The sequence below is a fragment of the Myotis davidii genome, unplaced genomic scaffold (assembly GCF_000327345.1).
Source record: "Myotis davidii unplaced genomic scaffold, ASM32734v1 scaffold59, whole genome shotgun sequence".
Taxonomy (NCBI): domain Eukaryota; kingdom Metazoa; phylum Chordata; class Mammalia; order Chiroptera; family Vespertilionidae; genus Myotis; species Myotis davidii.
Genome location: NW_006293001.1, coordinates 5,828,704 through 5,847,262, shown reverse-complemented (window position 1 = coordinate 5,847,262; position 18,559 = coordinate 5,828,704). Strand labels below are relative to the sequence as shown.

Below are 18,559 nucleotides of genomic sequence, written 5' to 3'. Positions count from 1 at the left end.
TTCCTATTAATATATTAATATGTAAGTTCCGGGAGAAAAAGGACTGTATCTACTTTTGATACCAGTTAGCCCCAGCCAAAACACAGGGTCTATGATCTAGAATTACTCAATAATACACCTTTTCAAAGTGTATTTTTTTAAAATAAACCTTTTCAAAAAAAGGTTTCATTATATCTCACTACCAATTTCACACACACACACACACACACACACACACACACACACACACACATTGAGCATCCCCACCCTCCTTGCCCTCAGGGGCAGATTTCTGAAACACCATTTTCCCTTCTATTCTTAAGTCCAGAGTTTGAAGGCCCAGAGAGGGATCAGCCTTCCCCCAAGCTCACACAGCGAGGGAGGGAGATGGATAGAGGAAGGGGACCTAGATGGGCAGGCAGCCCTGCACTGTCTCCTTGGAATCCTAGGGAGTCTGGGCCCCGGTTGCATGGGAGAACTGCTCCTCACTTCTGGGCCAGTAGGTGCCTTCCACCTGCTGCTTCTCCCGCAGTTCCCGCACCTGCAGCACCGGCCCCACGGCCAGAAGCAGGGCAGCCAAGAGGGAGAAGACCACGGTGACAGCAGCGGTGGCCTCCCTATAGAATGAATTATGCATAAACAACATCAGGTAAATTTTCCATTACTTCATTACTTTCAGCGAAGACACTATACCGTTTTTGCTTTAAAAAAAAAAAAAAACCCGTAGCAGGCAGTCTGTTGTATAAAATGCCCAGTTTGGCCTGTGGATATAAATATGAAAATGCTTAACCCAACTAAATCGAAGAAAAGACACGGGGTTTTGCAAAAAGTGAGTTTCAAATGCTGTTTACCTTTAGTTTTAAAGAGTTCAGTTTTTCCTCCCTGAGGTGTTCTCTTAACATCTCCCGGTGGATCCGCTCCTGCTCCCGGGCGAATTCGCCCAGCGAGTACTGGCGCACGCTGTTGTGGCGGCTGGACATGCCCAGCGTGCTGCCCCCTTGGCTGGGCACGCTGGTGAAGCCCTGCCTCCTGGTGAAGTAGTACACGGTGACACAGCTGAAATGCACATTCTTCGTCCGCAGTCGCTTCTCCCTTTTGAGGATGGAGGAAGCTGAAAGAGAAAAAAGCAAGACAGTGAACACTTGGGGCAGCAGTTTTAGATGAGGCCAAGAATTAGAAACTGCCACCTGAATCTTTTGGTCAATCCTTTTTGGAGGGGAAACACAAAAAAGGTCATATCTCAGGATTAGGGCCCATTTCTATGTCCTTTCTTTAATCTTTCTCTAGCTGTGGTGGAATAGACCTTTAAGTTCCATAAATAGCAGTAGTCTAAACAAAACTTTAGGAAAGTTGCCAATAGTCTGTGAATCTGTAGCAGAATTTAATTTTTCACTTCCCCAAACCTCTGAGGTTTCTGTTTTATGGTTTTCACATGAGTTCATCAGACTTTAATCAGAAAAGACATACTACAAACCTTCACACTTTGGATCTCATTTTGATATAGAGGGCATTTCTGCTGTTCTAAGTCCCTTGGCATAAAAATATGTCTACTTAAAAATTTCAGAAAATTCTAAAAAGCAATAAAAACCCACAAAAAAGGCTCACTGGAAGTATTTAGGTATTTTTATAATAAAAATTTAACAAAGCTTTTATTTGATATGACTCTCACTAAATAGCATTACGGACAGGGGGATTTTAATCTAAGTGTATGCTGAGACCATTGAAAATGCCATGAGATGTTTTATTATTAGTTACTAGAGGCCCGGTGCATGAAATTTGTGCATTGGGGGGGGGTGGAGGAGGGCAGGGGGGTAAGGTCCCTCAGCCAGGTCTGTGACCTCTCACAGTCCAGGAGCCCTCGGGGGATGTCCCTCAGTAGGACAAACCCTGCTTCCCGCCACTGCCACTGCACTTGCCAGCTGTGAGCCTGGCTTCTGGCTGAGCCGGGCCTGCACCCTGAGAGCGCACTGACCACCAGGGGGCAGCTCCTGCATTGAGCGTCTGCCCCCTGGTGGTCAACCATTTCTCTCCCCCTGTGGGAGCACAATGACCATCAGGGGGCAGCTCCTGCGTTGAGCATCTGCCTCCTGGTGGTCAGTGTGCATCATAGCGACCTGTCGTTCCACAGTTTGGTTGATTTGCACATTAGCCCTTTATTATATAGGATAGGGACTCAAGATGCACAGAGCATCATGGAGGGTTGAGACACATACTGTAGTCGACAGAAAGAAAGTCACATTCTAATCAGGTCCTTTTAGAGTTGAAAGACATGCTAGACATCATCTAGCCCATTCTTTTTATTTTATAGTGAAGTGACTCAGGCTTGCAGAATTTGAGTGGCTTCTTTAAGTATAGACAGTTAGTCGCAAAACTAATATTAAACCCAAAAGCACCGGATCTGTTGCTATATTATATGACACTTCTCCATTGGGTAAGGAAAGGTACAATGAATTGAAGAGACAGATATAGAATAATGCTGCTATGGATTAAACTGTGCCTCCTCACGCCCAAAATATATTGACGTTCTCACTCTCAATACCCTGGATGTAACCATATTAAGGAATAGTGTCATTATAGAGGTGACCATGTTACGGTAAGTCTTTAGGGCGGGTCTTAATCCAATATGACTGTGTCCACATAAAAAAGGGAACAATTGGGCACAGACATGCACAGAGGGGTGATGTACAGACACAGGGAGAAGCCCATGTGAAGCTGGAGAAAGATGGGGATTTTGCTGCCAAAGCCAAGGAATGCTTGGGGCCACCAGAAACCGGAAAAGGCCAAGAAAGGCCGTTCCCCTGCAGCTGTCAGAGGAGCATGGCCCTGCCAGCACCTTGACTTTGATCTTCTAGTCTCCAGAACTGTGAGACAGGAAACTTCTGTTCTAAGCCACTGAGTTGGTGGCATTTTTTTTTACAGCAGCTTTAGGAAATTAACACACATGCTGAAGTAGAACAACACACAGGAAGAAACAATGCACTGAGAATAAATCCTTGAATAGCAAAAATTAATAAAAACTAACATTTGTGAAGTGCTTCCTAAGCTCTGTATTATGCAAAGAACTTTACATGAATTATTTTATCTTGACAACTCCTTGGGTTGATATTGCCCTTGTCTCCGTCTCCATGTTGAGGAAACCAAGTCATCAAAAGTTACATAACATGGCCAGGTTCATACAACCAGTGCTGAAGCTGGGATTCATTATTCCTGAGCCCAGGGATTTAAGCATCATGTCACAGCCAGAGCTGAAGTCACCCAGGAAGTTGCACAAGGCTGAGAGATGCCAACTGCTACTGTCCTCCAAGATGATTTTAATTTGGAAGGCTGAATAAGCAATGTAAAAGAAAGACTACAGTATCACTTTGGACTTATATAGAATCTTCTTCCATGTGGGTTCAAGTTTTTTTGTGTGTGTCTTATTCCCCACCTCACTCAATAACATATGTAAGCCAAATATAAAGAGGCTGCTGTGATTAATCTCATTTCATAGGTTTAGGTATTCAATAAGTATTAACCAAGGACCTAGTATGTACGAGGAAACGTTCTAGATGATTGGATACATTGGTGAATAAACCAGATGGTGATTCCTGACCGTGAAGCTTTCGTTTTCAGTGATGAGCTCAGGCAGAATGAACAGATTCAGAAGAATATAGAGTATGAGAAATAGGACAGGTGGGCAAGAATTTAGCTTCCCCAACCTCCCCTCTTCCCTACTGTTATACTTCTCCAAAGGAGATTGCCAGAAAGCAAATGCTTTCAAACGCGTACATAATTTCCCCATTTATTTATGTGTATGTTCACTGCAACATATACTCCTGGCTGCAGAGACAATTTTCAGCTTTGATTTAAAAGCTCTGATCTGCTTCATAACCGTATGTTTAAATCACCTCAAAAAAGAGAAGCATTTGTCAAAATGTAAAAGATCACCATAGAAAGCAAAATTCAACAATCTGCCTGGTGATCTGACAACCTCATCTGTCACCCCTTACAGCAGGCTAGAACTTCTGATTTTGGGGTGATAATCTTCAACCTTTTTCACCCTTGATATCATAAAAATGATGCCCTTAAATCATTATCATTTAAGGTCATACATTTATAGGTACGAAAAAATGTTAATGTAGTAATTTAAGATAATTATTATAAGCACCTCTGGCAACTTTATTACTTGTTTCTTCTTAGACAATTCTGGTACTCTAGGCCAATTCCTTCTTAAAAATTTATTTAGATCGTAAATCTGTATTTTTAGATTATAAGAACTCTTCAATCTTCTGCATGAATATATTTCCTAAAAAAACAGATAATCCTTTCCAGAAAGTCAGTCCAGAAAGGACTTTCTAACAGAGAGCAGGGTCCCTTCACCTGGGCTCTTGGCATCACTAGCATTGCCAAATTGTGCTAGGATTCGAGATGCTTCTGTCCCATAAGCTTTCACAAGTCAAACTTGTGCATATGGTCGTTTGAGCATTTGCATATTATAAATAGCACTGAGAAAAGAATGATTGGAACGCCTACAAAGTATATTTAAAAGGAAGGCTTTGAAATACTATAAGATCAGCTGTATGAGGGATGTTTTAAGTGTGGGTTTCCTGAACTTAGGAGCCACCCGCGTCTCTTCTGATTGCATCGGAGCACTAGCATGGGCTTTTATGGGCTATCTCCTGCCTCCAGGCCCCAGTTTGACTAACATCACAAAATGAAGTCATACAAAAAGAGTCTGTTTTTCAAGCCTGGGAAAAAACAGACAAATTCACTCAACACATCTGCCTTAGGGAATCCGAAACCTCCCTGATATACGTACCTAGTAAGTTGTGCCCTTTGCAGAATGCCTGAACTCAGCTTTGTGTCACTACAGAGTTTCGTGTTCAGTTTACTACTGTGAGGTCAAGAGCAAGAAAAGGGCAGGAGAAGCTGTCTTTCATTACCTTTTTAAAAAGAATTAGTCTGTTTTCATGCACAATACTAACTTTTTGGTGTCTTTCAGCTCCTTTTCTTTTATTCCATTTACAATTAACTCCCGCCCAATCCCCCTGACCCCCACCTCCCAAAGCATAAGTGTCTGAATGCAACAATACTGCCCATGCTGCCTAGGACACAGCTCTTGGGAACACCACTGTGGTAACCACATCATAATGTGCATATTGGTGTTACTATAAAATGATCACGTATTATAGAGATAATGTTGATTTCTATAAATTAAAGAAATAAACAGCCAGGGAGAATGATATTAGCTATCAGCAGGTTATTCTTCCTAAAAAATGCTTTAGAAATGAATGGTAAATAAAAATGAGAAAGTCACTCATTCACAATGCCAGGGTAAGAATTTAATTAGATAAAATAAAATAAACTGTATCACAAAATATATAATTAGTTCATGGGCAGAGTGGATTAAAAATGAAAGTCAAAACTACATTTGGGGCAGTGTGTTTCCAGGGTAAGACAGTATTCCGATAAGACCAATATTCTGGATAGTCTGATGCCACAGAGGAGATGAATATATCAGGTATCAGAGTTGAATCACATCAATCTCTAAGAAAATTCAACTGACTTTGCTTAATTTCCACACTCATAAACCAACCTGTTCATATAAATTTGGATACACCTTCAAGACTAATGAGTTGACACATCAATTTTGTTTCTTACTGCAAACAACTTGTTTCAAATTTATACTTTAGCCATTAGTGAACGCGATTAGCGCATACCACGCCATCTGAAATTGCCTTCTCTGCACGCACAGAGACCATCATGCGGAGACAGAGGGAAGCTGGATAGACAGGGGCAGGAACCATGATCGGGGGTGGGAAATAGAACCGGGAAACCCAGCTGGGCAGGGAAGGAAGGGCACACACAGCAGACAAACTTTAAAATGTATGGATGTTGCTAACACAGGCAGCTTGCAAATAACCAATCACAAGGCAGTGAGGTGTATAAACCAATCCCAAGGATGTGGCTAAGGCAGAATTCTTTGACAGGACCAATCAAGACCTAGCAAGATATGCATCTGCCCCTAGATTAAAAAGCGCACATGCTTCCTCTCTCCTCTCTGCTCTCCCTGCTATGCTAGATTCTTGGGTTGATGGCAGGGTTGATGGCTTCCCTGCACCCATATGGTTTATGGCCATGTGGGACTCTACACATGGACTAATGAGACTTTAACACCTGACTGTAACATGGGAAGAAAGCTCTGAACACACTGGCCTGCTCCTAGCACTCCTGCACCTTTTCCGGGACTGGCTTCTCTCAATAAACTTTGCTTCTGCTGACCGTTTTGGTCCATGACTTCATGCTTCAATTTCACGAGAGAATGAACTAACTCAAACACCCTGCATTTGGGTTTCAATCATGGGTCTGGGCCTGCAAAGCGGAAGATGAGATTCCAGACCATGGACACCACCATAGTGCTGCCACCCTGGAGCTCATGCTGGCACAGCAAGCCGGTCATCCTCTCAACGCAGGCTTGTTCCTTGTGCCAGCAACTACCAGCAAAGCCTGGGTATAGCTGGAAGGCAGGAAGCAGTAAACAGACCTAAGTATTTTGCCACTAAATCTGGCACATGCAAGTTGAGAGTTCATGGCCCAGTGTGATGTGAAACAAGGGGTAAACCCTGGAAAATATTAGTTCTGCTGTTTGGGTCTGAAGTCATTAGCTCACTTCTCTCTCCTGTGCACTATGCTCAGAAGGAAAACATCAGGTGATTTGAAAGTCTATACTTTGGGTTTATTTTTTATTTATCTGGGGGAAATTTAGTAGAAGCAAAGTGAAATTGCTGAAATTAACTTGTTTATTTTGGAAAATCTTGGGCAATTAAACGCAAGTTTTTAAAACATACAGACCAAATGAATTGGGGGCCCTGAAAGTGTGCATGTTGCTTTGTAACTTTTGAAAAACAAATTAAGGTCAAATCAGACCTAAGAAGTCAGGAAGCCTAGCTTACAAACCCAAAATCTTGTTTCATCAGGAAATATTTTATGTAGAAATTAGCCTAATAGCTTAGATATTAAATCAATTTTCAATGGTTAAAGTGATTAAGATTTTTTAATAAGTCCTAATCTTTACAAGTGACTTCTGCAAATTTCCTGTGATCATATTCTCACACTTTTATCTGTGTTGACATGACTATCAAGGTTGGTGCCTCTTCATGAGAGTGTTGCCCACATGTTCTTAAATCTTAACCATAAGTAAGGAGCAAAAATCAATCTAGCAACCAAGAAATATAGGAATAGTTTCTTTGAAAATAAAGTGTAGTCTGCTATAGAAAGCAATTCATACTTATTTTAATTGTCCTCCTTTATTCCTTTAAGTTACATCCTCAAGTTTTCTGAATATAGTTGCTCTAGTTTTGTCTTTTGTTATTTTGCTCAAGTAAGGTTTTTAGGGCAGTTGTAAATCACTCAAGTGGGAGAAACTCCAAAAAATTGATATTCTTGGGTCCTGGGTGAATGAGAGGAAAAATGAAAGTAAAGATTAATTGGGAATATTTTCTTTCCAACCATGCACAAAATACAAATTACCCAAAGTGTGTAATGTAAAGTGGTCTATGGCAAATATTACATTATTTTACACTCAGTTATGAAGAGCATAAAACACACACAATCACAAACAAAGGAGACGCTCCCAAATGCTGTACATATTATAAGCAATATTGTGTATATCCAATATTTTGGAATTAAAGTGCTTTGCATTTCCAAAAAGGTACTGAGACAGAGTCAGCAAATGTGAGAAAATGTCAGAATCCAGATAATAGGAAACAAATCAGGAACCATTTTTTTCTTCTCCTACTGCCCCTATTACTATGAAAGTAGCATTAAAAAACAAAAGACCAAAGAAAAATAGGTCCCACCCATAGTGCTACTCGAGATGCCTCGTCCACATTTGTATTTGGTTCCCTATAGTGAGAGAGATAGCTCTAAATGCTTTTAAAATTGCAGCACATCTCTCTCCTCAGTCCCTAAATGCCACTCTTCTCCATCTCAAACCAGCCAGCCAACTTATGTACTAGTTAGCAAAGCAGCAAGTAAACAGAACCACATAAAATACGATAAACATACATAAGAACCAGTCATCATTCTGATTTCAGTCCTTCTTTAGAGGAGGAATAGTTTTATAATTCCTAGACAAAATTAGGTAGTTTAACCATTTAACTGCATTTTCCATTCCAATATTAAGTTAAAAATATTCACAATGAATTGCCCCCAAGGCTAATAATATATTTCGTGCATCGCAGCTTCTGAGTGAAATAATTTAAGGTGAGACGCTTTGAAGTCATTAGTGTATCAAATCAAAACCAAAAATAAGACCTTCTCATATAAGACTATGTAAAATAATAAGTATCCTATCAAGAGGTGTACAAGTACCGCATCATGCATTTAAACAAAAAATATTAGCGAGACTAGAAATAACATGAAAAGATGACCCTTGAGGCTGGATGACTAAAGCTTTGTTTTGGATCATAAACATGCAAGTCACGTCGTCATCCATTCAGTCTGTCGGCTACATCCACACAAGCAAGCGAGAGATCTGCATGGAGGAAACCAGCTTTCTTGCCAGTCTCTCCACACAGCTACACCCCGGCTGCCCAGCACACTGCTAGCTGCATTTGACATTACAGGGGTCGTTTAATAGCATAATCGTTGATTTGCAATTCTCAGCTTGGAAAAATGTAAGGTTTACCACCCAGGGTTTTGACGTACATTCGGAAACCTGCCTATAAAAAGTAAGTGTAAACTTTGACCTTCCAGCTTTGATGTCATAGATAATTAAAATGATGAAATATCAAAGAGTAATCATCTTTCAGAACTAGCTATTTTTCATCCACACATTCTCCTGATTAAAGAGGCTCCCTGCACTTTCTAATTCTTGTGAGTAATCTTTAAAAAGGGAGGGGCGGGAGTGAAGTGGGTTGTTTTATTCTCATACTTGTAGGACACAGGAATAAATGTTACATTTTAACGTGATAAAATTGAAACAGAAAAAGTTAAAAAAGAAAACACGTTCTCTTTTATATATAATCTTAACATATAATTGACTTAGCACTGATCCCCGTCCCTCTTACACTAAATTGCCATTCCCTTGAAAATGTGATATGACTGAAGAATGTCCTAGCCACCAACACAAAATGCCATTGACTTTGGGGATGGTGAATTGTTAAACTAAAACAAATTTAGATGAGACTATAGATTAAAATAGTACCAGTAACTGAGCAATCTACTGATTTTCATTCTAATTTTCCTTTTGCATCAATTTATCCACCAAATTTATAGTACTAGGCATCATGAATTTTGGTGTTCCAATTCTGTGTTTGGAACAGTCTTCCTTCTGGCTCAATTTTGTCTTTGCATGACACACCACTTAAAGTCTATACATTAAGATCCTTGAGCAAAATTATTTGAAACACAGTGTGACATTAAAATATTTTGCTAAATTTAGGCCCTGCATTCTGATCAGTTCTGCCCAAAGGAGACTGGATATTGGAATTATTTTTTTTCCTATTCCATACAGTCAGCTAACCATTCTACGTTATTATTGGTAAAATCATTTTATAGAATTTTGATCAATGTTACCAGCTCTTTTCTCTTTTCACACAATGTACATTCCTTTAGGTAACATTAAACTTTTCCAAGGAATCTTTGAGGTTTCTACAGTCATTGTTACATCATATGGATCACACATAATTATTGAGGTACCTAAATATCTTTTCACTTTTTAAAAAATAAAATGTTTCTTTATTGGAAGCATATCCTGGTATTAATAATGAATTAGAGAAAATATTGTTCTGTCCTGAGAACATGTTAAATTGTGAAATAATAAAATCAATAAAAAATCTGAATTCTAATACTTGCTAAAATCCATTATACAGATTATATTAATGAGCAGCTGCATTCCTCAGTTCCTGCACTAATATTTTAAGAATTATGTTTACCTACCTCATAGTTCTGTTATCAAAAATAATTACCTTTGTGAAATGCCTTAAGAATCACAGATGGAGCCGAAACCGGTTTGGCTCAGTGGATAGAGCGTCAGCCTGTGGACTGAAAGGTCCCAGGTTCGATTCCGGTCAAGGGCATGTACCTGGGTTGTGGGCACATCCCCAGTGGGAGATGTGCGGGAGGCAGCTGATCGATGTTTCTCTCTCATCGAAGTTTCTAACTCTCTATCTCTCTCCCTTCCTCTCTGTGAAAAATCAATAAAATATATTAAAAAAAAAAGAATCACAGATGGAAAGTATTGCATATGCAGAGTACTATCTTGGTGATGCTGTTAAACCAAATAAAAATCATGAGAAAATAAGTACCACCTACTTCCCAGCTTGTTTCCTTAATCTCTCATATGTGCAATTAAACCCTAAAGCTCATGCTAAAGAACCATATCTCACTGCTACTAAAGTAATAGCTATTTCCAAAATATATAAACCTATACTCTCATCTTATGAAAATCTCAATATGGATATCATTTTAAGACCATACCGCTTCTTATTGGGGGAAAAAGGTAGTCGTTACTAAACATAAATAGTTGCAGTTCTGGCTGCAGTCCAAGGTGTAAGCACTTCCCTCTGCTGTCTCAGCAATTCTCCTGATGTCAAAGACACATTAAAATAAATGGGAACCATATGGCTCCTCAGCGGAGTGCCCGCGCTCTTACAACCGAGAGGGCAATGCAATTCATTACCACCATCGGAGAAATATTGGAGGGACATGGAATATCTCAATGCAAAATAAAGCTGCATGAGGCAGGCCATTTGATTAAAAGGCTCACACAATGACAGAGGAGACATTTGCTGTTCTTCAGCTCTCCCAACCTGTTTTGCTGCTTTTGACATTTTCTCAATACTACCAGGAGCCTTTCCTGTTAGAAGAATTACACAGCACTTTCCACCTGCTCAGTGACTTTGCCATACAGTATTTCATCTGGGGCAACAACATAACCCCATTAAGCCTAACACATCACAATAACCCAGGTCAGAACATCACTTAACAACAGCAACAAAACAAAATCCTCAACAATAAGAGCAACACATCTCTCCTAAGATCAAGTCATCCTGGAGAGCAACAGCGGGCCAAAGATTATACACTTGAATTTTGAACTTTGCCCGGAAGGATGAAATCTGGATGCTTGATTTCCGTTTTTGTCCTTAAGCTTGAAACACCTTTACTATACTTATCCCAAATAAAAATACAAATCGTTGAACAAATACGGAAGGAAGAAATTAATCAATGTTGGCTCCATATGTCAGAAATTCTAAATTTTAAAAAAGGATCCAGGGCTTCAGAGTTGGGATTAAAGCAGAGGCTGGGAAGGCTGGTGGGCGAGGGGCAGCTAGGTTACTCAGGTACTTTCTTTTTTTTTGGTTGTCAATGAATAATGGAATGAATATTCATTGAATATTCAATGAATAGTCAAAACCCCAAAGAAGCACTTTTAGCTATGATTTTTCTATAAACATACCCATTTTTTGGTTGACCTTAGGAATGAATATTCATTGAATATTCAATGAATAGTTAAAACCCAAAAGACGCACTTTTAGCTATGATTTTTCACCCATTTTTTGGTTGACCTTATGTGTAGTTTTCATAATATTTCTTGTTTGTTTTTAATCCTTTTTAAAACGACGAATAAAAAAAGTTACTTATACACAATGTCTAGTATGGAATTGTTACCCAATATCTACTAGAAAAATAAAATTGTCACTCAGCTCAAGTGTCAACTCCAGAAAGCCTTTCATAGAACTCTTAGGATAAGGCGAGAGCTCAGTCCGCACATTTCCAGAGCATCCTTGCCTTGATATTGATCACATTAGTGTGTGTCTCTCCTCCACTAGCGTTCAATTAAGACCTAGGGTGGAGCACCGAATTTTACTCCTTGGAGAACCCTCAGCAAATGGCATACTGCTGGGCACCTAGAACTCACTTGATAAGAGTTAAACTAAGTTCCATGAATGAGTATATGAAGTATGGGGTAAATCAATAAACATTTGCTAAACATATTTTTCTTAATTTTAAATGATAAAATGACATATGACAGCTTTTCCTTGAAGCCTCATGGTCAGTATATCTTCCTTCCTCACTAATTTCTAGACACTTTCTTTCCCTGGGGTGCTTTTCAATGGAAAAAAAGATGTATTGAAAAGAGGACATATCACCCTCATGGCTAGTGGGCACACATAACTTTTGTATTAGAAACCATTTGAAAAATGCTACAATTTACATGCCAGAAGATCTCACATAACCAACCAACCATGGCATCATAATAAACCTCTAAACAGTCTGTCAACAGTGAGCCTGTAAATCCATCTCTAAGAATCAAGTAGTGGTTGGGGGGAACAGTTACCTGAATATTATAAAATGATTTTGAAAGAGAAATCCTGCTTATAAAATGTCACTAATTGGTTTTGACTGACAGCAAAAACATGAAATGCTTGCCTGTAGCAATTCATTGGTGATGGATCTACAAAATGATTCTGTCTCTTAGTATTTAAATTGTCATCTTTGCCTTAGAGCAGTGACTGTCCCGTAAAAATAAAATCATACTGCTCAAGAATTAATTTCTGATGAAATATAACATACAGGCATGCTCTCCAACAGACGACTCTCTCCTTCTGGTGATGAGACATAAGAAAAAGGCCCAGTTGATGAGACCCTGAGACAAGGTACAGGAATAAGCAAAGGGGATTTTACATTTTTACTGAAATATGAAAATAGGACAGAACCGAAACAATGTGGGCTGGAATGAAAATTGAATGAGGGCAGAGATTTGTCATGTCTGGGACTGAATTTACCCTAAAGCTAAAAAGTTGTCCTCTTCATGTTTCATGAATGAGGGCAAAAGACAGGAGACTCCTGGGTCAGAACAAACTGCTTTATTATTCCCAGCATATCAAGCGTCATGAACATCATGTGTCCGTTGGTATTTCTTGTCCCCCAAGTTCTACAGGGGCTATGTGTGTGTGTGTGTGTGTGTGTGCGCGCGCGCATGTGCGCGCGCGCACACACACACACACACACGCGCGCGCGCACATGCGCGCGCGCGTGTGTGTATGTGTGTGCAAATAGATATTACACACACAGTAGGTTTGCATTGGATCCAAGGCATAATGAGTATAGGAAACCACAGTTTTTCAGTGAGCAAGTAAGTAAGCCTGTTTTGTTTTGTTTTTGTCCCAGAAGGAGACATTACCTCATCCATCAAGGTTGCTTGCTACAAACACAACCCTGAGAACTGGCTCAGGTAGAGAGGGCCAAGGTCAGTGCATTCTTGGCACCCTCGGAAAAACAGCTAGGAGTATGAAAAGCCATGCAGGAGCGTCTCCCAATGGAATTTTTATTTTATTTTGTACAATCATATACCCCAGGAATCTGAAATAGAATGTTGTGTAATATTCAATTCATAGTTTAATAAGTGAGTGGGATTTATTGATATGTTTCTACTCATACTAAACACTGCAATTCTTATAAAATTCTAATTTTACAAGCACATATGCATAACTATTATTTAGTATGTGAAAGCAATATTCAAAAAACACATAAAGAAATAGTCTCTCTTTACAAGGAGACTATGAACTAAAACAGTTCCTAAAGAATGCTTAATGAGGTATTTTTATTACTGTGAGGTATAGCATCTTTCGTCTTCATAGCTCAGGGATATTTCCCTTTGCAGATGTGTTGCCAAAAGAGAAAACCAATTCAAAGACCTTTGGAATGATTTCAGCAGTTCCAAGGAGTGGTATCAGCTACTGCTCTCCTATCACCTCTGTGATCTATGGATATTTTCCCCCTCATGTACCTCCTAGATACATATAAACAGTCCCCAAAGGATATATGTTTGCCCTTTTCTATGCTACTCTTCTGATATATGGGTTGTTACAAACATTTTTTTCCCCCTAAAGCTAAAGTAACCCTGTATAAAGGAGAGGGTTTCTTTTCCTTCCTGCCCCTACATTGAAGGAGTTTCTATTCCTTGGTATAGAAGAGGAAAACATAAGCGGAAGAATGAGTATACTATATTTTACAAAAGCAGGATTCAACTTCTTCCATCTTTAAGAGCATCATTTCTCAAGATTTCTGTTCTATCCTCTAGAGCAAACAAGATTTCTGAAGCTTGGCTCACAGCAGTCTCCATCAACCAGTTTCTCTGCCCTCCTTTTCATGTACACAGTCTTCAATGCCTCTAAATTTGATTTTTCAGTGACTTCCACAAGCGAAATATTCATCTCTGATCCAATTTACTCACCACAGAGTTGGAAAAAGGCAAAGAGTGAAAAGCAGAATCAACTTGGCCAAGGTAAACTTGGCCTTGGCCCCCAGACTTCTGGCCTTTGATAAAGGACTCAGCAGAGATAACACAGAATCTTGAATATGTGAGTACTATTGAGGGAATGAAGAAACAGTTGCTCTCAGATGGTAATGGAGATAATTGCTTTTCTTCAGCAGTTGCCCTTTTTCTTTAGTATGTCACTGGAGGAGGCCACAGGTACCGTTGAGCAAAGAACTCTTTACGGAGCGGGGATGCAATGATCCAGGGTGTCTAGGGAAGCTCCTGGCATTGGGGAAAGATAAACTAGGACTTGGTGAACCGTTTCTGTAGTCTAGTTTAAAACTGTATGGAATCTATTACTATAGCAGTCCATTTCCATAATTTATACATAAAATAAGGATATTGGGATGCTTGCTAATTTTAATGATAGAGATGTGTGGCCACAAAAATTTGGAAAGCTACTAGTACACAAGAGGTGAGACTGAGTAAAAGACAAATTTGGATAATTTTAAAGTATGTATTAGTGAAGTTTTTATTAGTGTTTTATTTGTATGTTTACTATGTGCCAACGACCTTTCTTAGTGCCTTCTAAGTATTAACTTATTGAATCCTCACATCAGTACAATAATGGTTTGAAGAGATAGAACTGTACCAATTTTACAAATGAAACTGAGGTCTAGAGAGGTGAAGTCATTTACCAAAACCTCACAGCTGTTAACAGAGCAGCCCGATTTGAATGCAGACAGTGGCAGTCCAGAGATCAAGCCATTTATCTTGACAACATACTGCCTGCCTTTCTGAGATCTGGAATGGCCTGATACTCTTTCTGCTTCTTTCTGATATTCCATGAGCACCTGCTTCCAGGACCCTAACACAATCTAGAATTATGGCAATGATAATCTAGCTGCGCTATTAAAACAGGAAGCGATAAAGCAAGTAGCCGTATTCTTAGAAGCAGCGTAGAAAACCACTGTAAGCCTCTGCTGTTTTATTACCAAACCGCTGGTGACCTGGAGCTATAAATCGTGATGACACAGGCTTTGGATTCAGACACACCAGAATGTTCATCGCTGCCCTAGGTCAGTTACTTAATCCCTGTTCCTTTATCTGAAATCTCCTAGGAATGTTGTGACGAAATGTAATTTATAAATGTGAACTCTGGGGCCAAAGCACTTAGTTCAAATCCTGAGTCTACCATTTACTTGCCGTGACTTTGGGCAATTTACTTTCTTTATGCCTCATGCATAAAATGGTTTTAATAATCATACCTACTATGTAGTATTGTTACAAGGATTAAATAAATTCGAATTTGTGAAGCATTAAACAACGCTTGGAGCACAGTAGGTACTATATAAGTGTTTGTTAAGTAAAAATAAAGAAATCAATAACTCATTCATATAATTTGAGTCCACATAAGTCATTATATAAAGCAGCTGAATGTTTGAAATAGAGAGATCGATAGGTGTTAACTATTTATTGGCAGTGTCTAGTCCTATATGACCTGGGTTTTACAATTAAAATGCTTTATTCTGCACTTTAAATGTACAGTACTCTGTACTTTACTTTTTTTTGTTTTGACATTTATTTATGATATATTTTGGGCATTGAGTATCTGACACATATATCTGATAGATAATTGGCAAAACATATTGGGAATTATGCAAAGTCCTAGGGCTGTAATTGTGGATGAGAGACAAAATGTAACTGTAAGAACCATTTAGTCTAAGGGGAGTATCTTCACTTTGATGCTGTGGCGGAGAAAATAGTGGGTCTCATCCAATGTCACAAGTGGGCAAATGAGACTCACAGTCATCCACCTCTATCCCGTGTCACCTGGTGGCCCTTCCATTTCCTGTCGCTGCTTCTCCTCAGGTGTTAGCATACTGGCTACGTCATTCTCAGTTTTGCACTTTCCTTGCTGTAGTTAGTTATGCCAACTCCTATCTATTTTTCAAAATGATAGGTTTTAAAGAACATTTTTCATTTTGCTGGTTCCCTTTAAAATGAATTAATTTATCTTTATCTGTCTATTCCTTCATTTCTTTACTCATCCATATTTATCCCCATTTACCTGTAGCCAGATCACTGAAGTATGAAGATCTAGTCAATCTTCACTATTCATGGATTTTGTATTTCTGAATTCCCCTCCTCACTTAAACTATTGGTAACCCCCAAATCCACACTCATGGCACTTTCCTAGTGTCTCACAGACATGGGCAGGGTTAGGAGACATTTGAGTGGCCTCCCACTACCAGCCCAGGCTGAGCAAGGTGGCTGCCTGCCCTCTTGTTTGAGCTCTCCCCCTGTAAAAAGCATCCTTAGCGTGGTAGGTGCAGCGCCACATTATTTGCTCTTTTGTAGGTCATTTTGCTGTTTAAAATGGCCCCAAAGCGCAGGGCGGGAGTGCTGGTTAGTGCTGTGAGCACAAGAAGGCTGTGAGGGGCCTTACAGAGAAAATTCATGCAGCAGTCAGATCAGTTTTGTTCAGGCAGGAGTTACAGAGCTGTTGGCCATGAGTTTAATGTTAATCGATCAATAATATATTAAATAAGGTGTCTTTAAACAGAAACATGCTAAACAAGGTCTGTATTGATCGGTGAATGAAAATGTGATGAGCAGAGGCTCCCAGACATCTAACCCTGTATTTCTCTAGGAACAATGGTTTGGTATTTGCTAATTTAGTGTTCACTGAGACCTTATGGAAAATAACTGCCATGAGTAATGAGAATCAGCTATACTTTTTCTCTGTACATGGGATATTTTTCTAACAATTAACTGATGATCAAAGTTTAAAAAAATAGAAAGCTGACAAGAAATGATATTAGAATGTTTGAAGTAGGTAAAAAAGTGTTTGACCTCACTAATAATCAAAGAAAGCAAAACCAAAACGATAGCAAAATACAATTTTCTCCCATCTAATTAGCAAGTAATATAAATTATTATAATCTTAAATTGTGACAACAGTACAAAGAGATGAGTTCTTTTCTATACTACTGTTATATAAAAAATAACATTTCCAGAAAGCAACTTCTTAATGTATACCAATAACCTATAAAATATTTACCTTTTTGAATAAAAATAATTCTGAATCTAGGATTATATAATCAGAAATTTAGAAAATTATAGATGTCCAAACCTGTTCCTCATTAAGTTATGTTGGCAAATTGACAACTACCTAAATGCTGAGCACTGTGAAAATGGGTGAGTAAAATGGGGCTCTGCCTATATGAAGGGGTATTTTTGTAGCCAATAAAATTAATAAGATTTTATAGATGTTTTTAATAATTAGAAAATGCCTGATATAGTGTTCAGTGAAAAAAAAGAACAGATTTAAAAAAAAGTTTAACTATATGTGGCAACTATACAATAAGACACACAAAAATAGTAGAACAAAAACCACAATGCTAATAGTGGTTGTCTTGATGGTGATAGCATTACAATTTGAAAAACATTTCTTCATACCCTTTTGAACTTCCCAACTTTTATGCAATGAACATCACAAAAAGCAAAAACACTTACAAAGATTGCAAATTCTCTATTTTTTACTTTAAGAAACACTTCTATAGCTTTCTGAACACAAGACAATAAAAATGTTTAATACATCATGAAGTGGCATTACTATAAATGAGTCATCTTATACCCTAGCACTTATGGCCATATGTTTCACATTTTCAAAAATTTTATTAAACATAAGCACAAGTACTTATTCATAGGATTCCATAAAGTAGTTTTAAGAGCATAAACCACTCCATGGTGGTTATGAATCTGTCATTCCTTGCTGGTCCCGTCACAATCTGCTGTGAGTACTACTCCCACCTAATTCTAAGCCAATGAAAATGAGCCTGGAAATATATTGATGGCACCATCTCCACTAGCATGCCAACTATACACTTAGTTTGTTTTTTTTCCTTCCAGGTAGATTCAAATCCACTGGATAGTAGTGTTTCTGCCAAATCTCCATGTAAAGACCCAGACAGTGTGAAGCAGCCTGATTCTCGGTTCTAGATTTGATTCCAGTTTCCTGTGAGAATTCAAGCTTTCCTAGCAGAGTCCTAATCTTGTTAGCTCTTTCATCCTACTCAGGACTTGGTCTTGTTCCTTTATTCCAAACTATTGTATGAGTTCCTGCTGTAGGCTTGTTTAATTAACCTAGAATCACAACTCTGTGGCCTGCCTATTTGATGCAGCAATGTTTTCTGCCCAACTTCTTTCCACTTTATCACATATTTTAGCTGAAAATAAAAGGCTGACTTGGTCAGAATTGCATATGCTATGATAGCTGCAGTGTTGCGAATAGAACTGCTGGTCGTCTTACATAAAGACAACCCTACTTCC

At 38.9% G+C, this 18,559-nt stretch overlaps 1 protein-coding gene across 3 annotated transcripts in view; it reads right to left on the bottom strand.

The window, feature by feature from the left end:
- The window catches only part of CSRNP3 (cysteine-serine-rich nuclear protein 3), a 173,412-nt gene that overhangs the window by 11,691 nt on the left and 143,162 nt on the right, over positions 1–18,559 (bottom strand). For all 3 annotated transcript variants that reach the window (XM_006766499.1, XM_006766501.2, XM_006766502.2), the window contains one exon: positions 831–1,090. In XM_006766499.1, the coding sequence (XP_006766562.1) occupies positions 831–1,090 (260 nt within the window). The remainder of the gene's footprint in view (positions 1–830; positions 1,091–18,559) is intronic.